Raw genomic sequence first — 21,768 nt, 5'->3', positions numbered from 1 at the left:
ATAGTATATATATCTATATATATTATATATATCTATATCTATACTATATATAGATACTATACTATATATAGATATATATAGTGTATAAATATACTAGATATATATACATTATATAGTATATAGTATATATACTATACAATAGTATATAGACTATTATATACTATTATATAGTATATATATCTACTGTAATAGTATATTAGTACATAGTATGTATGCTATTATACAGTATATACTATAGTATATATAGTATACTATATATTACATAGTATATATATTAGATATACTATATTATATATACTATTATATAAATAGGATAGTAGATATTCATACTATATCTACTATACTATTTATGAATATAGTAGATGTTTATGATATTTATGAATACAGTTGTGATCATTGTCCATATTATTTTAATCCATTTATTTGTAATACTGTTTTACTATCATTTGTACCATAACTGTGTAGAGTCATATGTGCAGCATTTACCTGAGATGTTAACAAACATTTCCCCCAGTAATATGAACTTTACATAAGCACACATTTTAAGCATCATTTTAATGACTCATTTCCTCAAGTGAACAAACCATAGTATAACTTACTTAAATGTAGTTTCCTGTTTTCTATATAAAATGCTATACTGAACTCCTATTCACATAACTTTTCATTTATTCCAGATTACTTTAGTAAATTAGAGTCTTTGAAGTAAAATTACTGTCTCAGAGGGCATGACATCTAATGCCAGCTGCTTCCCCAAAGAGTTGTACCAGTTTTTGCTTCCACCAAAAATGCCTAAGAATGAACAGTGGTGGCCATTTTTCCACTGAGGAGTCAGTATGTTTGTCTGTGTTTTGTTTGATTTAGTTTTTTTTCCTCCAGGGGTTATTTTAATGTCTTCTACATAGGCAAGTGTGAGTTTGGTTGGTGACCCTCACTATTGGCCTCTCCTTCATTAGGAGTGGAGGCTTTCTCTATCACAACCCCTCCCCAAATCTGTGGTGGTGTCAGAGTTGTCAAAATGTAAACTTTACCAGGTTCTGATGGTCCCATGACTCCCACCATGTGTCTTAGTCTCAACAGAAACATCATGTATGGGCACAATACTGTCCTTTCACACCAAAGGCTATGCTCACCTGAGAGACAGACACTAAGTTTTGCTGAGTCTTTGTAAAATATCTTCATGATGTTTCCTTTGTTTTACTTGCCATTTCAGGGTATAGCTTCCCACACTATGGATTTCCTACTTATGGAGGGATTACCTTCCATCCTGGAACTACTAAATCTAATGCTGGGATGAAACATGGTAAGTAATGCTTTTTTCTTAATACCAAGGGAGGAAAAAAAAATAATTAGTGCTTAAAAAAGTTTTCTACATGATTACTTATCACAACAGTATCATCATCTTGAAAAATAATTAAGGGGGCCAGGTGCGGTGGCTCAAGCCTGTAATCCCAGCACTTTGGGAGGCCGAGGCGGGTGGATCACGAGGTCAAGAGATCGAGACCATCCTGGTCAACATGGTGAAACCCCGTCTCTACTAAAAATACAAAAAATTAGCTGGGCATGGTGGCGCGTGCCTGTAATCCCAGCTACTCAGGAAGCTGAGGCAGGAGAATTGCCTGAACCCAGGAGGCGGAGGTTGCGGTGAGCCGAGATCGCGCCATTGCACTCCAGCCTGGGGGACAAGAACGACACTACCCCTCTTAAAAAAAAAAAAAAAAAAAAAAAAAAGAAAGAAAAATAATTAAGGAATGCAAATAAACTAAGAAGATACTTTTTCCAAAAGATATTATTTCCTGTGGCTAGTGTAAGCTCTATTCCTTGTGTATATTTTATATATTTACTTTGTAAGTGGCATGAACCGAGGAAAGAACATTGAAAAGAGACATACAGAGACCTGACTATTCAAACATTTTAAAAATCACCAAATTTATATATTCTCTTTTTTCCTCAAATAGTACACTTCTGAAATCATTCTAAGTTTTATAGGATTGGTCTTTTCCCATGAAGTTATCCCCTGAGAAGCTGCAGCTAAACCACCTGTTGATAGTTTATATTTACAGGTCTGTTCTAATGTACCTATGGAAGAAATAATACTGTAAAGAATTCTTCCCACTTATCGAATACCTATTTTTGTGCCAGGTGCTTTTACATGTTTTAACTGTTATCTTCATGATTTCTCTGTATGAAAAATATTAGTATCTCCATTTTGCACACAAAAGGCACCAAACTTCAGAAATGTTCATACTCACTGAAGGCACACAGAAGTTAGTGGCAGAATAAGAATTTGAAGCAGGTCTCCCCATAAAAGCTAGATGCTGTCATAGTACCTATCAGATAACGTAGTTGAACCTGAAAGAGCATGATCAGAAATGGTACACTGGATAGCTCTCATCACTAAATAATGTGAATTTACAGTACGTCTTTATGAGTTGCTTTGTTAATTAGCATCAGGAAAAAACTGCTCTGCTTTCAAGAACTTTAAAAATTCAGCTTTCCTGCAATTCACAGAAGAGCTTTATTTTGTTTTTCTCCTTTACAAATAAGTAAAATGAGATCTAAGATTTCAGAAGTAGACTGAAAAATTATTTTTAGGAATGAGAGTTTAGAATATCACCAAAACATGATATTTATGACATGGCCATTTTTAAAAGAATTTCAAATTATTTCTTTTCCCTTTTCAGCAAATTTGCTTCTAACCTTTATCTGACCTATGTTGGAATAGTGAATTGTCAATTAATGTATTTTACTGAGAAAAAGCTGATATTTTTGCATTTATCTTAGGAACTATGGACAGTGAATCTAAAAAGGACCCTGAAGGTTGTGACAAAAGTGATGACAGAGTCACTGTAAACCTCTTTGGAAAAGTCACTGAAACCACAGAGCAGGATCAGGAGCCCAGCAAGGCCATCGATGGGAATGGTGAGGTCGCTCTAACGTATGCAACAGAAACCAAAGAAGAGAGTGCTGGGGTTCAGGGTAAGTGAGCACACAAGTTACGTTCTGTTGGTTGGCTGGGGATGGGTCATTTCTAGGTGTAGAAAGATATCTGCTAATCTAAAGATAATGTATCAATATCTAGTTCAGTGTACTCTTCAAAGTTATGTATGCCTTTTGAAAAGCATGTGTCAGATCATTTTATTCACACCGGGATTTCCATTTTTGCTATGTTATCTTTGAATATACAGAAATTTACATGTACATTCTCCAGTCATAATCATGCAGTTTTAGGGTATTGTGAGAGATAATCAACTTCTTTTCTGTCATAGATGAATAGAGAAGTATTTCCATAACCTTAATAGTCACCCTCTCTAGAATCTGCTTAACCGTCATACTGAAGTAGAACTTTGCCTTAAAATAGGGACTTTTCTTTTTATCTTGTTGCCTTCTTTGAAGAAGTAGGATTAGGAGAAAATGTACTTTTGCGTTTACTCTGAACCAATACTTATTAGCATATGTGTCATGATTCTAGATCATCCTAGATCATACTAAGAAGATTTCTGTAAAAGGAAAGGTAGTAAATATTTAGAGCTGGTGGCCACATTTGGTGTCTGTCACATATTCTTTTTTCTTTTACACCCCTTTAAAAATGTACAAGCTATGATTAGCTAGGAAGCCATATGAAAAGCAGGTCGTAAACAGGTTTTGGCCCAAAGGTCACAATTATCTAACCTTAATGGAACAAACTTCACAAAAACATGTCTCATTGAAAGTTTCTGTTTATGGCAGAGACGTGTGTTTTTCCACACATTGCCTAACAAGCTATTTGTTAGAGATTCCAATGAAGGATTATTTCACCAAGAGATTGGTGATTTAAAATTACAGTAAAATCTAACATTATTTGGAGATTGTTTTCCTTAAAATAACAGACATTGATTGTTCGCCTTAAAATAACAGACATCTCTAAATTTTTTGCCTCTAACAAACTATACACAGATTATTTAAGATCAATCTCTAACAATATTTGTCAGTGACCCAATGTCCAATTCTGCTTTTTCTACTCAACACAATCCAAAAGCATTGAAAGGAGCATTTTCAACTAAAGTGACGTGTCAAGATGTCAGAACACCAATGCTGGTCAGACTGGCCTCAAGCATGCATTACTGATAAAACAAAAGAAGGAAACTCAACTGTGATTGTGGTTGTTGCCTTACAGATAACCTCTTTCTAGAGAAGGCTATGCAGCTTGCAAAGAGGCATGCCAATGCCCTTTTCGACTATGCAGTGACAGGAGACGTGAAGATGTTGCTGGCTGTCCAGCGCCATCTCACTGCTGTGCAGGATGAGAATGGGGACAGGTAAGTCAGGACTTTTGTATGATGGGTTGTTTTGGGTAGGGAAGAAGAGCATTGTATAACGCATACAGACGAGAGATAAAAATAATTTTTCAAATGTACTGAGTCCTCTTAACTAGAACAATCAAGAAAACTAATGTGTACGGTAACCAGAACAAAATTTGCTGCTCCATCCTGCTGTCACCTGTTGGAATCTGTAACAGCTGGAGGACTCATCTAAGAGTGAATCTCTCTGGGCAAGAAAACTAAGATGTGTGTAGGTAATGGTACTTTTTAAAAAGACTTGCTTTGTTTATTGAAATAATAACAAGTCCTACCAAATCCCTGAAGCATTGTTATCCCAGCTGCATTTTTATAATGACAGTGTACTCAAGAAAGAGCCCAATAAAGGCAGCAACAACAGAATGGTTAAGAGGGACTGATCCTTCTTTCCCAGTTACTGGTGTCTTCTCTACTCCCTGTGCTAATGGTCACCAGTCTGAGACTGGTTCAGACTTTTGTGACTGCTCCAGCCCATGTGTGGGAGTTGAACATTCCAGATACGATGCCTTCCATTCCTGCTAGTACTGAGATTGTATTTGCAAAGCCACCTGGCTTCTTTCTAAAACAGTTCTCTTAGTCCTTTCATTGAGACTCCTAAAATGATCTCAAAAGCCTATAAAAATAACAAGAGACAGCAGCCTTCACATTCAAGTCAAGTGCCTTATCTAAAACCTTCCTAAAATAGCATCAACACAGAGAAATCCTTTTCTGCGGAAGAGCTCTTGAGTGCTGTGTTTTAGACCTCAGTTTAAAAATTAAACCAAGCACTTAAGGAAAGTAACAACCTCAGGGTTTCAAACAGAGAGACCTTTGTTCTCATTCCTTGCAATGTAACCAAGGATGTGGTATAACCACTGGCCTTGTTATACAGTATGAGAGGAACCAGTACAACCTTCTTGGTATAAGGCCATGAACAGCAGAATACTTTTTCAGGGTTAAATAATCCAGTTAGCATTCAGTCACGCACAACCACAAGAAAAAGCAGTTAACCAAGACAGGATAGCAGTGTTTCAAGTGGCATTTCCAGGGACCCGTTGAATTGATAAGTCAAGAATATGAGCAGATACAGGTTGGAAAGGAAGTGCTGATATCTGAAGGGATGGTTGTAGGAAGGGATACAAGGCGAGGCACATGCAAGTTCCCTCCTAAGACCGAAGCACACTCACACAGGCAGGCTCTCAAAGAGGCCACAGAGGTGGGACTTGGAGAGACTAAAAGATCTTCATAAGAGCATAGGTAAAGGACAGATTTTGGCCATCACAGCCCAAGTCTCTGTTTTTTGTTTTTTTTTTTCCACAGCAATTTATCGTGTATTTCAAAATAGCTAGAAGATATGAAATGTTCTCAAACACAGAGAAAAGATAAATATTTGAGGTGATGGATATCCTAAAACTCCTGGTTTATTACACATTGTATGTATCAAAATATCACGTGCCCCATAAATATGTAAAATTATAATGTATCAATAAAAAAATTAAAAGATTAAGATGGCAAATTATACATTATGGGTTTTTGGCAAGTCTCATGTTTTAATTCAGCTTGTCATATTTGGCTAATAGTCTGAATCCTGTGGCCATTAGTCATCATAGAAAACACAATAAAAATATATATATATATAAAACTTCTGGTACTGGGGAAATTCCCATAACGGTGTGAGGATTTGAGGGGGAGGGGGATTGTACTTCTGCTATGAAATGCTGAGCTGCACATGGAAATTTTCGGGCAGTTTTAGAAGTATGACCTTTTTCTTAGTACATGTGCATCATGTCTGTGTCAGTTGAGGCCCTTTTCAGAAGTTTTCTTCCAGTATCACATTTCAAGAAGCAATAGTGAAACCCTGAGATCATCCATTTAAAAATATTTCTCAAGTAGCAAAATCACAATTTAGTTTTTTAGACTTTTCTGTGCCAGTGTTAATCCCAAGTATGATATACTTGCTATTGCTAAGGAAGAGGCCTGAGTACAGTGGCACCTGATAGCTTTAATTTAGAGAAGATCCAGTCTGCACCTCGTGTCTCAAATGTAGTGCTGCTGCGAGATGCTTTAGTGTGCTCTGCACCTTCATCTGTCCATGCTCTGGAGTGGTCATCTTCTTAGACGTTCATCTTCACGTCTTTAGAGCAGTACACATGTATCCCCTATGCAGGATTGCTTATGGGATTAAGAGATGACTTTGGAGTAAGACAGACCTGGGTTTGAATTCCAGTTGCACCACTTATTGGCCTTGACTGAGTTATATGATGCCTACAAGTCTCAGTTTCATTAGCCAAAAAGTGAAGATAATGTTACCTACCTCATAGGATTATTGTTATAATAAAAAGACAATGTATATCAAGTGCTTAGCATAGTCTGGTAAATCAAAGCTCCCAACTTTGATTTACCAGGCTAGTAGCCACTTTTTAAATTATGGTTATTGTCTCTAATTAATTTTAATAGTATGTTTTTAAATAATTAAAATAATTATGCTCCTTGGAGTGACTTTGACACCACCAGTATGTTCAGCCTCATTAGCCTAAGCTCTTAGGTTTCTTTTATCATTCTTATTTGTGTACCTCTACTGCATGCTAGGGCCATGAGGCTGACTCTGACAGAACCTGCCCCAGAGATGCCGACAGGAGAGAGAAGGAGTAGAATGTATAGACAACTGCAGTTGCGTAATCAAGCAGTAAATTTGAGAGGGACAACTTGCTACACTTAGGAGGTTAGGAAAGTATTCTCTGAGGATGTCAGGCTTGAACTGGAATATAAAGGATAGGGTAGGCATTGTCCAGGCAGAGAAAAGGAGCAAAAACATTCTAGGCAGAGGGAATATTTGTCAGAACATTTACAGGATTGGTGGGAAATACAATCACTTTGTTTCTTCACAAGTTTACTGCAAGAATTTTCTTCCAGTAGTTACAAGCTTCACTCCAATCTTCCCTCTTGGGACCTAAAAAGATCTTTTAAAAGCCACTGCACTGTATTTTGGAGTAGGGGCAGCAGGGCTAGGTGAGATAACTAAATTTTTCTGAACAATTCCTAGTGCCAGGCATTCATTTTCGATAGATCATATGTATGTCAAGGGAAGTCATGGGGAAAGGTAGAGGAGAAACCGTCTAAAGCCATAGTGCAGAGATAGAACTGGGATTTAAGCTTAGGTCCTTCTGGGCTGGAAGCCTCAGTGTGTTTATACATCAAGGGGTCAGACATGAATGCTCCCAGAGGCCAGGCGGGTACCACCAATAACATAGCAGACTTGGGTAGGCAGTTTGGGAGGATGGGTCCTCTGGAGATAGCATCCCACCTCAGATTCAATACATTTTATAGATTCAAAACATTTTAGGGCCAAATAAAACTAGGTATGAGAACAGATTCTATCTTTAAGTCTAATCATATCTTGGGAATCTTCTTTTTCATTAACATTTTAATTAATTATTACCACTGTATTTTCATTCCAGTGTCTTACACCTAGCAATCATCCACCTTCATTCTCAACTTGTGAGGGATCTACTAGAAGTCACATCTGGTTTGATTTCTGATGACATTATCAACATGAGAAATGACCTGTACCAGGTAAGCAGAAATCTCATGGAAAGAACCAAAGTAAAATCCATAGTTTCCTTTTTATTTTGTATGTTTGGGTGTATGTTATTTTTAGTAATGTTAAGAGTAACAAAAACGAAACCAAACTTTTGTAGGTAATATCTAAAATACCATTAGTTGAGAATGTTACTTATGATTTAGGATCCTTTGATCTGTGGGTGTAACAGCTATCAAGCCACAGTGAAATTCAGCATCCCACTGGGGGAAGGCAAACTCTAAACTTTAGAAATCAAAGGGTTTTTTCATTTAAGAGGGAGAAACTAAAGTATCACATCTGTCAAGAAAAATAAAGTTAGAAAAAGTTTGAAAAGCCAGTAATTTATAAGAATTTTGAAATCTACTGAAACATACCTTGACAATATCTAGATTAAATGTATATCAAATAAAGCGTTCCGAAATCACCACACAGAAAGGTTAAAAGTTTGCTTGAGGAAGAAAAGGTGTCTTTCAAAAGCAGAAAGACAGCTCCAAGTGAGGAAAACTGGGAACACCAGAGTTTTGCCCCAATCAGGTTTTTTAAAGAATTAATTAGGTGAGCTAAAAATACAAGGAACTGTTTTTTCCAGAGCTCTTCCAACACTGCAAAGGGAGAAGTTAGCTGGAGACACAGCGAGGTCCCCTGATGGGCATGTGCAGAATTCAGGGAGAGGCAAGTAGCATGGGAGCCCCTTGGGCAGAAGCAGAGCCTGGATGTTGGTGATGGGGGGCCCAGTGACCCCAGCCACCTCTGTGGCTGAGTGACTGCACTGTCATGAGGCCAAGATGGGGTTCGGCTCCTGAGGGTTCCTCCTTCCTGCTCCCAATTGCTTTTCCCACCTCACTGTCTTTCCCCTACCCCCACCAGTATGCTGTATGGGGCTCCTGCCCTTGCCCACTTAACTTTCCATTTGTCTCCTTCCCTTCATTGACCTGGAGCATCTTCCTCATCCTCCTTGGATAGGTGGTTTGCTGGTTCACGTGTATCTCTCATTTCAAAAATATGGCCAAGATCCTGTGTAATTATCTACTTAGTAAAGATATTTGTTCCTGCTCTCTCATTTTTAAAGTAGTGATGTGAATCATTATTTCCTCACTTTAAAGGAAAATGCTTTTATTATTTTAAAGAAAATTTATTAAAACTTCATTTTAGCTTTAAAGGAAATTAAAATATTTTTTATTCCCATTCTTTGAAATGTGCTTTAAAGTACATTTAAAGCAAAACTACTAAAATGTTTGTATGTGGCTCTTAATAGAGTTTTTTACCTGGGACTAGGTAAAAAAAAGTAGGTTTCCTGATAGGGGGAAATGACCGTTTTTCATTCAATGTAAGTCACTATTAGGCTTCTTCACTGGTTGTTGTGCTTAATGTCAAAGAAAAAATAGTGACTCTTCATTTCCTGTTAATATAAAATAACTAGTATGAAGTGTGATTGTAGGTTGACATTTAAAGGATGTCTTCTTGAAACTTTCATATCATTCTGGGGGTCATTGGTATTCAGGAAGTCATTTTGCCTGTAAAGCTTGATTCTCTCAGACATTTGGACTGACTGTTCCTTCTAGTCATCACAAATATATGAGTAAAACTAGGAATGGGACATTGTAGCTTGTCCTCTTTTCAAATCCTGCTTAACAGTCATATTCAAGGAATTGCTTATTTTATGTTTATTAATAGGATCTGCAAAGGACACAGCACAACAGGATTAGTAGCTGTGATTTTTTTATATCATAACTCTTTACTGTATCATTTGGTTACATATGTTGAGTCTTTCTGGTGTGTTAGAGACAAAAACCCTGAAACTACCACCATTGATACTTCTATCCCTTCTGATCTGGGGATCTCAGAATATATGTCCTTTTGTCCCCCCACCTTACCACCAGTCTCACTAATGGGCAGGGATTCTGCCTTCCCTAGTACGCCTTCTAGGTCTCAAACATATACCCAGTGGCAACTTTGGTTTGAGAACTAGAAACTGCTAAGATTTGAACTCTTGATTATCTGTTGTAAAGGTTATGTTGTAACTAATCTTAATGGAAAATGATAGTTCTCTAAACAATTTGGATTATTTAGCAATGATCTTAAACATTCTCCACAAATACCTTTCACTAATCTTAGTACATTTCTGTGACCATCTGTCATGATCAAATTCCTCTCCCCACCCACCCTCTAGAAACACTCAAAATAGTCCAAGTGCACGGAGTTAGGATTTTTCTGAAAATATTCTCTTTAAGCCTTTTTTCTCCTCTCATTCTCCTTCCCCCAACATAGGCAAGCACTCCAGTGTGTTTGGTATAGATTGTTTTATTAGTGTATGTTCCCATAAAACATTAATGGGGGATTTTATGTATGTATTTTTGTTTTTAATGATAAACATATATTCATTGTTTTAAAAATGGTACAGAAGAATATACATTGGAAACTCAAAGTTGCCCACCCTGACAATGCCCAGGTCCCTTAGCACAAATGTCACTATTGTGTTTATATGTAGTTTTTCAAGTGTTGGGCACAGATTTGCATATACTTGAAATATCTAGATTTTTTTGTATACTCTCACATGCAATCCGCATTATGTTAAATGTGCTTCTCTTGCCTTGCATTAACCTTTAAAATCTTTTAAATCTAATTATAGATTCAAAGGAGGTTACAAAAACATACTAAGAGGTCCTAGTATTTACTGGGAGGAGACCAGAGGTCTTCACCCAGTTTCCCCCAGGTAACATCCCATATAACTACAGCAGTATCAAAACCTAGAAATTGGCATTGGTACAATCCACAGATCTAATCAGATTTCACCAGTTTCATACACACTCATTTATGTGTATCTGTATAGTTCTTCGTGCATGTATTTTTAAAATGCATAAATGGCATTATACTACGTTACTGTATTTCTGCCTTCGCTGCTTATCCACACAAATCTATGTACAGCTAGCTTATTGTTCCTGCTCCTAAAGAGAATCCCATAATATGGATCTTCCACCTATGACATCCTCATTTCCTAGTAGTAGACATTTTACCAACTTCTAACTTCCTACCTCAGTAGATAATACTGCAGTGACTGTCCTTACTTATGTCCTCTTGTGGTTTGTGTCAGAATTTCACCTGATACATACATCTGCAAGAGTTGGGTTGCTGGGACATTTGTATATTTGGCTTTCCAGAATGTCTCTGTAAGTCCCCATGCCCGTAGGTATAGTGTAAAGTTCCTGGATCCCCACATTGTATAATTGTTTAGACATAATCCTTGGATTTAAGATCTAGAAGCCTTATATCATAGAAAACCATTGATTGGACTGTGGAATAAAATTTTTTTGAGATAAAAAAAAAAAACCTCTGACTCATAAGAGGTTTTTTTTTAATTAAATTAAATCTACAGATAATTTCTAATTCCTGAATGGTATACTGTCCTATAATTTCAGATCCTTTTTTTCCCCCCACAATCTCATTCTCTTTCCTTTTCCAATCTCCCCAAGTAGCATTTAAGAAAACACAGATTAGTAAACAGATTAGTTTCTATTGACTTAGTTATTTTTGAGAGGAAGGCTCTTGGCAACAACTACTAAAGCTTTCAGGACATCACTTCATTTCAGGCCAGGGTGATAGTGCTAGAAAATGAAAGAAATAAGGGAGAGTAATAAGTGGGAAAAAAAAAAAAAAAGATACTGGTCTGATATATTAAATAATCACTGTAGTTGAGATTTAGAGGACCCACCCATCATTCATCCTGCCAGTTCTCATATGCTGTAGTCACCTACACAGCTAGGAGGTTGGTGGCTCACCTGCTGCTATAGCCAGTAACTGCTCAATGAAAAGGGAATTTTAGGCAAATTGGCACAAGATTGGTTAGATGTCATAGTTAGGCTCCTGTGAAATAAACTCATTTGTGTAAACCTATACTGCTGTTCTCTGTCAGTGAACTCAGTTCTTTGAAAAATACTTTTGCAATTGTATGTCTTACTCGTTTTTAAAAGCATAAAATTTGCAAAACATCTTATTTGCATTCACCAAAGTACTACCTTGTAGGCAGCATAGTCAAATGGACTACTTAAGTGCCTATTAGGTATCAGCAGCTCACCTTTTTTATTCATCTGAGCCCCCTTAGTGAGATAGTTATATTATCCTGGTTATGTTATTTAGAATCTTATAACACCTTTTATGAAAGGAGGTAGGAGAGCTATATTGACTGGTTTCAGGAACCAATTCATGGGACAGTATTTTTTAATTTAGTAAATTTATTTCCATGTCAGCATAGAATCATGACACTTTTCTTAATTGGTTTCTACTGAGTACTTCATTTAAATTTCTTCAGTGAAAACATAGCCTTCATTTGATTTGTTAACATAAAATTATCAGCTGAAGATAATTCTTACTAGAAATTTAAGGAAAGTAAATTTACTGGGTGTCCTCAAAAATCAACAATCAGTGAGTTGTAGTGAGAAACAAGAAGCTGTTAAGACTTGCAAATATAAAAATAATCTACTACCTAAAAACTTGTAAGTACATGAAGTGATGGATTTGTTACTTAGCCTGATTTAATCATTTTACATTGTAAACTTATAACAGAACATCACATTGTACCTCATAAATATATACAATTGCTATTTGTCAAAGTTAAAATAAAAATTTTAAAACCCAAATTATTGAATGACTAAGTGTTAGTACAGCATATGTATTTCATTAGCATATGGTACGGAACAGGATAACTTGGGTGCCAAGGTCAGGAATTAATCTAGGAATGAAAAATGTCCCTGCAGGATGGCCCCACCTATTGCAGTGACAGCTACCAAGCTGTGAGTTGTAAGTGTTCACCGCTGACCAATGAATCTCCTGCCCCTTTACTTTCCAGACACCCTTGCACTTGGCAGTGATCACTAAGCAGGAAGATGTGGTGGAGGATTTGCTGAGGGCCGGGGCTGACCTGAGCCTTCTGGACCGCTTTGGTAACTCTGTTTTGCACCTAGCTGCCAAAGAAGGAAATGATAAAGTTCTCAGTATCTTACTCAAGCACAAAAAGGCAGCACTACTTCTTGACCACCCCAACGGGGACGGTAAGAGGCAATCACATCATTGGTGTAACTTTTTCCGCCTTGTAACTACCTACTAGGTATTTGATAAATGTGTGTTATTTGATTTGTATCCAGAAGGACTTTCCTTAGTCACCTGGAATTCATCATCTCTTTTGGGCATTTCCGTTGCTCACCTAAGCTAACTTCTTTAAAGATGATTTGGAATAGTAGGAGGAAAAAGCAGAGGCCTGAATAAATTTTCATCTTGAAGTGCATAAAGCATCATTCATTCAGAGAATGTTTGTTTATGCCCAGTGTCTCCTGAGAACATAATAGGAGACTGTAGGTCTTCAAAGCAGAACAATAGACTTACAGTGCCTTTACTGTCCCCTTCCTATTTTTGCTATTTCCTTCCATTTCACCAAGGGCCATCTTGTGAGTAGCCATCCCATCCTGTGACTGTCCCTTTGCTTGGACTCTAGGTCTGAATGCCATTCATCTAGCCATGATGAGCAATAGCCTGCCATGTCTGCTGCTGCTGGTGGCCGCTGGGGCCAACGTCAATGCTCAGGAGCAAAAGTCTGGACGCACAGCCCTGCACCTGGCTGTGGAGCACGACAACATCTCATTGGCAGGCTGCCTGCTCCTGGAGGTGAAGGACACACTTATTTCCTTTTGCATTGAATTCCTGAGGGAGATTTAAGGAAATCTTCAAAGAATGAAGTCAGTAGCTGCAGTTCTCCCTACAATCAACTCTATTTATTTAACATTTATGACGGGTTTCAGAGTAGCCCCTTCAAACATTCCCCACCCCTGACTCTTGCTTGGCATCTCTAATTGGGGATTTCTTCAATGACAGAGCCAGCCCAAAGTAGCAACCGGGCTAGTAATAGGACCCGAGGTGCTATGCACACTGGGAGGTGTGGACAAAAGGGCAAAAGAACCTTCCACTAACGCTTTTCTGTGTGGGCTGGATTGTAGGGTGATGCCCATGTGGACAGTACTACCTACGATGGAACTACACCCCTGCATATAGCAGCTGGGAGAGGGTCCACCAGGCTGGCCGCTCTTCTCAAAGCAGCAGGTAAGGTGGCCTGGCGGTCATTAATGAAAAATGTTGTCAAGAATGCAAACCCAACTTCAATAGAGCAGCCATGTTGCCTTCCTTAAGCCACAGACCTACTACTGAAAAGCAAGGGCAAATAAAAACTATATGGCGAGTCACATTTTATCTGCCGTAAGGCACTGTTTGGACTAGTAATCTTGGGCTTTACTCTCACAGTCATGTTAGTTTTAACTTTCTGATTCATCTATTTGTTTGGGGTTTGATTATTTAGATTGACTCCCATGACAAGAGGTCTTTTCAGAGTAGAATTTGATTCCTTATAGAATTCTGAGTAGTATCAGCCTCAGATCACGTCAGAGGTCCCCAGAAGGAAAAGATTATTGGTATAAGAAAACATTTAAAGACTTCATTTTGAAAGAACGGTCTCTTAGAAATTGAAGTATAAGGCCGGGCGCGGTGGCTCAAGCCTGTAATCCCAGTACTTCGGGAGGCCGAGGCGGGTGGATCACGAGGTCAAGAGATCGAGACCATCCTGGTCAACATGGTGAAACCCCGTCTCTACTAAAACTACAAAAAATCAGCTGGGCATGGTGGCACGTGCCTGTAATCCCAGCTACTCAGGAAGCTGAGGCAGGAGAATTGCCTGAACCCAGGAGGCGGAGGTTGCGGTGAGCCGAGATCGCGCCACTGCACTCCAGCCTGGGTAACATGAGCGAAACTCCCTCTCAAAAAAAAAAAAAAAAAAAAAAGAAATTGAAGTATAAGAAAAAGAAAATGGGCCATATATTAAGACCCATTATGTGGAGGACACTAAAAATAGCTAGCACTTATTGACCTTGCCATGTACCAGGCACTGTGATAGGCACTTTATGTGCACAGTCTCATTTAATGCCCAGTCACCCTTTGGGACAAATACCATTATTATTCCCATCTAGAGTCAAGGAAACAGATGAGAGAGACTACCATATTCCATTCAGGATTCTAGTAAGTGACAGAGCAGTGAGTCACACTCTGGCAATGTGAGCTTCTCTTTACTTTATTCTCTCTACTATGTTTCTCTCTCCTATTTTGCTCATAGGTTTGCAGATGTTATTCCATTTCTAGTCTTGTGAAGTATAGAAAATTATCCATGCTTATCTTTGAATCTTCAGTGCCTTACATATTTATAACCTCAAAATATGTGTAATGAAATTGGTATCTGAGGCCTGCCCTGACATATCTGATTTACTTTAGAGGTTTTTTTTTTTTTTTTTTTTTTTAATTTAGAAGGTAACTGCTTCATAAATTCAAGAAAACAAAGCAAATTAAAGACGCAGGAACTTTTTCTTTGGGGACACCATATTTTTCTCTTTTGTTAAATTGAGCTTTTTCTTGAACAAGAAACTCTGATTGCAGTGTGTAATAGTTTTAGAAGACACTGATTATAATTAAATGCCTTCAGACAAGAAGCTATAACCAGCCAGAGGCGATGGCTCATGCCTGTAATCCCAGCACTTTGGGAGGCTGAGGTAAGAGGATCACTTGCACTGACGAGTTTGAGACCAGCCTGGGAAACATAGTGAGACCTCGTCTCTATTAAAATTTTTTAAAAGTAGCCAAGCATGGTAACATGCACCTGTAGCCCCAGCTACTTGAGAGACTGAGGTAGGAGTATTGCTTGAGCCTGGGAGTTCCAAGAGTGCAGTGAGCTACAGTTGTACCCCTACATTCCAGCCTGAGCTATAGAGTAAGACTTCATCTCAAAAAGAAAAAGAAAAAAGAAACTATAAATCTCCTTTTAAAAATACTTTATATTGAATTCTCAGAATCCCTTTAAAGGAATAGCAAGTAACAGTTTGTCTGATATACAAATGAAGAAACTCAGATCAAAAACCAAAGTCCTAATTTTAATGTCAGGGAAAAGGTCAGTTAAGGCCGAGTACAGTGACTCATGCCTGTAATCCCAGCATTTTGGGAGGCTGGGGCGGGTGGATCACCTGAGGTTGTGAGTTGGAGACTCACCTGGTCAACATGACGAAACCCCTTCTCTACTAAAAATATAAAAATTAGCCAGGCTTAGAGGCAGGCGCCTGTAATCCCAGCTACTTGGGAGGCTGAGGCAGGAGAATTGTTTAAGCCCTGGAGGTGGAGGTTGCAGTGAGCCAAAATCTTGCCATTGCACTCTAGCCTGCACAACAGAGCAAGACTCCATCTTTTAAAAAAAAAAAAAAAAAAAAAAAAAAAAAAACGGTTAGTTAAGGGATAACTCACTCCTCCAGTCTTTGGTCCTATAAAGTGTTCATCTTAATTTCTCCACTGTCTTCATGGTGGGATTACATTTATTGCCTCATAGATCAGGCCAGAACTGGGAGAGTCAAATCAAGAAATAGCATGGAGATCCTTTTTTGTTTCCTATTAAGCACTGTTCTCTTATTATTGACTCATCTGATGTTCTCCTAGCAAGATAAAAACAAGTTCCTCCCCCCAAAATGGCATCATTAAACATCAAGCTAAACACTCATAAAAAATAGTCTAAGTCTCTGAGAAGTAACTCTAGCTCTAGCCTTGGAGTTACACTGATGTTTTATTATTTGTTTGTTGTTTTTGGTTTTGCTGGATGCTAAAGAGCAGACTAGATTTCCCAAAATATTTCAATAATTATACATCCTAGCAGGTTGGTTTGTTAAAAGATCAGAACCCTGGCATTGCTGTACCCAGTAATGAAACTGGCCATGCTGTCACTAGACATCAAGCATCTTTGCTTTTTTGAGTGTACAAGAAAAGGGGCTGAGAAATACACATTGTAATGCATAAATCTGAACAGTTAGGACCCTAATCCTGAGGGTGCACCCTAGTCACTGTAATCTGCTGTTCCTCTGCCCTCGGATTAAAGATGCATCATTCAGTTGAGAAATATCCTATAGAGTTAAATGTGAAAGTCAGAGTATTTGAAGTTTTGTTTTGTTTTTTTCTGAAAACACTTTTACAATCAAAGTAAATTATAATTTTAAAAGAATTTATCGGTATATTCCAGTAGAAACATTTGATGCATTAAAAATTATCCAGGTGATTGCCTCAAGCTGTTACAGTGCTTTGCCTTTGGGAATCTGACCTCTGCAGGCAGTTGGAAGTTAACAATATCTGGGTTTACCTAATACAGTGTAACCTAACTTCGCAGGAGCAGATCCCCTGGTGGAGAACTTTGAGCCTCTCTATGACCTGGATGACTCTTGGGAAAATGCAGGAGAGGATGAAGGAGTTGTACCTGGAACCACACCTCTAGATATGGCCACCAGCTGGCAGGTCAGTGCGGCTCCATCTGTCTGATGGCTGCCCCTGAGGGAGTCAGAGGTTCAGGAGTATAAGAACAGATGGTCTTCCTGGTGCTTTATTCCCCAAAGAACATGCCTTTTATTTTTAAGAAAGTCTGCTCGTCAGGGACCATTTTTATCTTGAAAAGCCCTATCCATGAAAGATCTAGGTCAGCTGAATTCTAAGTACGAAAGTGTATGCCTAATCAGATCAGTTGAGATGTGAGAGAGGGTTAGAAGAAAAACACACAATTCACATGAAAGTTACCCATTCTGAACTCACACCAGCATTGTTACCATCTCAATTTCTGAAGCTAAGATAAATGTTACTGTTGGCTTACAACTTAGGTAAGTGATTTTAGGATATAAAAATAAACTAAGAATTCTTCTTAGAATTTCAATAAATACAAACAGAGTAAATAGATTTAAAGCCCTCTTCAAAACTCCACAGGGCTGAGATCTGAAGGTATAAAGCAGTTACTAGGTCATTTGGCCCCAGGAAGAAGAGCCAGAGGGAGGAGGTGGGCAGCATGCAAGAACTCCAATATGACAAGATCGGTTCTTCCAGAGGCGAGAGCTGCTCCACTTCTAAAACTGCTCGTCTGCCTCCCACAGCCTGTTTGTGTCCAGCTCAGTGATGCTGGCAGAGACTACATGGTTCTCCCTTTACAGTAGCACCTCATTTCCCCCGAAGGCCTTGCCACAGAACACAAAAAGATGACCTACTCGGTGACCCCATGCTCTCCTTGCCCAGGTCAGCCAGCAACAGAGTGACTGCAGAGAACACCACAAATGCCTCTTCAGCTATGGAATTCTGTTTCTTTTAGCCTAAGACATTTCTGGACCCTCAGTTAAAATGTAAATATTTCCAGAAGGTTAACACCAAGCCTTGTGAACATCTAGACATCTCAGTTTGAGCAAGCTTACACATTTCATTCTCATCAGCCTGTTACTTTGGGAAGAGGGGACACAGCTTCACAGTTCTGAGTAGCTCTTCCCTAGCTTTAGGTCTCTGAGCAGATGATTGACATGGTGGGCTGGACAACCTGTTCCTTCCAAAATGCAACGGCACTGACTCTCTGCAGTTTGGTTCGGTATTCTGACCCAGCTCAGAGAGTTTGCGCAGAGCACAGCTTCCCAGCACCAGAGCCTCCACAGCTGTTCTTCTCCCAAAGGGTACCATATTCTTGGAGGATGGTCCTGACTCCTCTTGCCATTCCTCCATCATTAGGGTACCAGGCCCTCCTAAGGAGGACATGCTGAGTTCTTTATTATAAAGAAACAGACTGCCCTAGTGGTCTCTTTTACATATAACGTTTTCTGGTGTTTTTCTTGCCAACAGGTATTTGACATATTAAATGGGAAACCATATGAGCCAGAGTTTACATCTGATGATTTACTGGCACAAGGTGGGTAGTGATAGAACCAGATTCTCTTAACCATTATCTCCACACTATCATTTAAAGAAAAGAACCAGCATTATCCAGGGTCTACTGTGAAAAGCACATTTCTTATTTCAGAACCAAAAGATGCTGAAGGTAGATAAAGGAGAATATCCAGTTTTAATCTGCTATAAATATATACCGCCTGCTACTCAGCTGGGCTTTGACTTTCAAGCTTGGTTGCTTCCACTGGGAGTTGAAGGGCAAGCAAGGTGGCAGTGACCAGTCCCTCCAGAGTGTCTATGTCAGGTTAGAACAAGCGTGTTCCTTCTTCATTTCCTTCAGGAGACATGAAACAGCTGACTGAAGATGTGAAGCTGCAGCTCTATAAGTTGCTAGAAATTCCTGATCCAGACAAAAACTGGGCTACTTTGGCACAGAAATTAGGTCTGGGGATACTTAATAATGCCTTCCGGCTGAGTCCTGCTCCTTCCAAAACACTTATGGACAACTATGAGGTAACACATTACCTTACAAATTTAGCAATTTTCATTTGACTTCACTCTGTTAACATCTCTGGCCAGGGCATAATCTCCTTCCCTGTTGCTTAACTCTGAAGAAGAAAACCAGTCATTGCCCAAGGCCAGGTTGGCAGCCCGTCTTCCTAAGAATGCAGTTTTCAAATACCTTCAGATTTTCCCCATTTTTAAATACCTGGAGACTTCCTGTGAAAAATGCTACATAGAGGGTCAAGATTTTCACAGAACTTTGATGGCCGTGAGCAAACAATCGATTGTAATCCACATGCCTAGCTTCCTGTCCCCAAGAACACACCCCGTGCCAGGGCATTGTGTCATGTTCTGAGAGGTGACTCCTAGTGGAGCCATTACCTGGTAATTTTCATTTCTAAAAATAAAATGTAGAAAAGCATGGGGTGAAACTGTTTTCTGTTGAAAATTTCATGGTTAGCTTTGTTTCTTCCTGGATTTTAGAGCTTCAGCTTACAGAGGGAGACTGCAGAGACGTCACTGTGGGCAGAGTTTCCCTGCCTCAGCGCTTCTCTCACTGTCTCTCTGTGCTTACTACAAACCACTTCTGTGATTTCCTGAGTGGTCTTTGAACCGAAACAGGAAACTTGATTCGAAGACTGTACTTTCTTAGTGGCTCTTCTCTGCTCTTTCCATTTCCTCCAGGCTCCTGCATGGAGGAGGCAGCATGGAAGAGGGAAGGGTGGGCTGTCAGTGCCTACAGCCTGCACTGGGACTCGAACACAAGAACATGCTCCTCCTAACTTTCTTTCTCACAGGTCTCTGGGGGGACGGTCAGAGAGCTGGTGGAGGCCCTGAGACAAATGGGCTACACCGAAGCAGTTGAAGTGATCCAGGCAGCCTCCAGCCCAGTGAAGACCACCTCGCAGGCCCACTCACTGCCTCTCTCACCTGCATCCACAAGGCAGCAAATAGGTAAAGAAAAAGAACAGAAAAGGCCATGGAGATATTTCCCAGCTCCCCTAGGCTGGTGTCTTCAGCTCTCAGGATATGATGTGGCAGTTTCTTCTTTCTCATCTTCTGAATACACTTCCCTGTGTGTCTGTCTACCCCCCGGGCTCACCTTCTGCCTCTCTGGATAATACCATTCAGATGAGGGGGCCATACCCTTGGAGAATCACAGTGACACATGGACTACTTAATAAACACTAAATAAATACTAAAAACAACATGAAGTGGGTGATTAAGGTAACTATTATTTCTCTCATGTCTTAAATTTAAAGAGAGAACAAGATACACAGAGAGATCCATCTCCTCCTTCCTTTGCCTCTTCTCTCATGCTCATGACACTGACCTTGTCTCCCACCATATTTGGGACCACGTGTCTTGCCACCAAAAATCCCACAACCATATGGAATGGACTCTCAGCCCAGCCCAGTAGTCCTGTATTTCCTACAATTTTATTCTCCCACTCTGTAAATGGCCTCTCTATGCTTTCTGGTTCTAAACCCCCAGTACTCTCTCCCTCCCCTTCGTACTTCACACTCTATTGAAAGCAGAAGAAACCAGAACCCTCTCATCTTTGCACCAAGTGCCAGCCCACCTGTGCCTGTGCCCACGTTGGCGGCCTTCCATCCAGGCTTGGTGGGTTAAATTTATATGCCCAGCTGAGGAGCCACCTCTCCCCTGAGTCTACCCCCCTTACCTTCCCTAGGTTCTTGTTCCTGTTAATTCTTACCTCTCTCCCCTGTATTAGCCATTCTTCCTCCCCATTCTCCCACTAAATCACCTAGCAAGCATGTCATGATTTCCTCATCTTTAAAAACAAACACACCGAAACAATCACCTTCTTGGTCCCACATCCCATTTAGCTACAGTCCAATTGCTCTATTCCCCTGCACAGCAGAGCTCCCCACAAGAATTTGTTTAGAGCTATTCTTCCCAGCTTGCCACCATCTACCCCCTGCGTGACATCCTGCAATTGGGATCCCGTCTGCACCACTCCACCAGGCCTGCTGTCCTCACAGTGACCAGTCACCTCCTTTTCACCTCAACCACTTGCAGAGAGTGTCATGGTTGACCCCTACCCTCTAACTTCAGACCATCTCCATTCCTGGCTCCTCCAAAACACACTCACCTTTTAAAGCCCCAGCCCTCAAGGGTCAGTCCTAAATCCCCCCTGTTTGGTACCTCACCCAAGCCCAATACTGGCCACATGTGTCAGAAGCACTGCCATCTTCCAGGAGGTTAAGACAAAACCCAAGATTCTAAGGGGTCCTTTTTGGCATGAATCACTTCATATGTGACCCATCAAGCGTCACCCTCTCTGCAGCCACCGCCCTGGTCTAGTCCCCCGTCATTTCCTGCCTGGATTCCTTCACAGTTTCCACTCAGTCCCCTGGTTTCCTTCCTGTCCGCCTCCCTTCAGTCCACACTCTGCCCAACAGACAGTGCAATTCTTTCTAAAAATTAGTGACATTTTCTTACTTCTGGGTTATACCCCCCCGTTCATTTAATCATTTTTTCAGCAAATCCTGATTGAGCATGTACTGTCTCTGCTTTACTCATTTGTTTTCTTAAACATCGCTTTGGAAGCTCTTCCTCCATACTGCCCTTCCACTCCCAAGTGTTTTCTCTGCTCCCCTG

At 39.7% G+C, this 21,768-nt stretch overlaps 1 protein-coding gene across 3 annotated transcripts in view; it reads left to right on the top strand.

Moving 5' to 3' along the window:
- Nucleotides 1-21,768, top strand: part of NFKB1 (nuclear factor kappa B subunit 1) — a 129,823-nt gene that overhangs the window by 106,060 nt on the left and 1,995 nt on the right. For all 3 annotated transcript variants that reach the window (XM_032261610.1, XM_032261611.1, XM_032261612.1), the window contains 11 exons: nucleotides 1,211-1,300; nucleotides 2,782-2,976; nucleotides 4,154-4,295; nucleotides 7,772-7,886; nucleotides 12,737-12,938; nucleotides 13,379-13,548; nucleotides 13,878-13,980; nucleotides 17,120-17,244; nucleotides 18,595-18,661; nucleotides 18,980-19,152; nucleotides 19,941-20,097. In XM_032261610.1, the coding sequence (XP_032117501.1) occupies nucleotides 1,211-1,300; nucleotides 2,782-2,976; nucleotides 4,154-4,295; nucleotides 7,772-7,886; nucleotides 12,737-12,938; nucleotides 13,379-13,548; nucleotides 13,878-13,980; nucleotides 17,120-17,244; nucleotides 18,595-18,661; nucleotides 18,980-19,152; nucleotides 19,941-20,097 (1,539 nt within the window). The remainder of the gene's footprint in view (nucleotides 1-1,210; nucleotides 1,301-2,781; nucleotides 2,977-4,153; nucleotides 4,296-7,771; nucleotides 7,887-12,736; nucleotides 12,939-13,378; nucleotides 13,549-13,877; nucleotides 13,981-17,119; nucleotides 17,245-18,594; nucleotides 18,662-18,979; nucleotides 19,153-19,940; nucleotides 20,098-21,768) is intronic.

Source organism: Sapajus apella, unplaced genomic scaffold (assembly GCF_009761245.1).
Source record: "Sapajus apella isolate SASKATOON/1434 unplaced genomic scaffold, GSC_monkey_1.0 scaffold124, whole genome shotgun sequence".
NCBI classification, from domain to species: Eukaryota; Metazoa; Chordata; class Mammalia; order Primates; family Cebidae; genus Sapajus; species Sapajus apella.
This window is presented reverse-complemented; position numbering and strand designations above follow the sequence as displayed.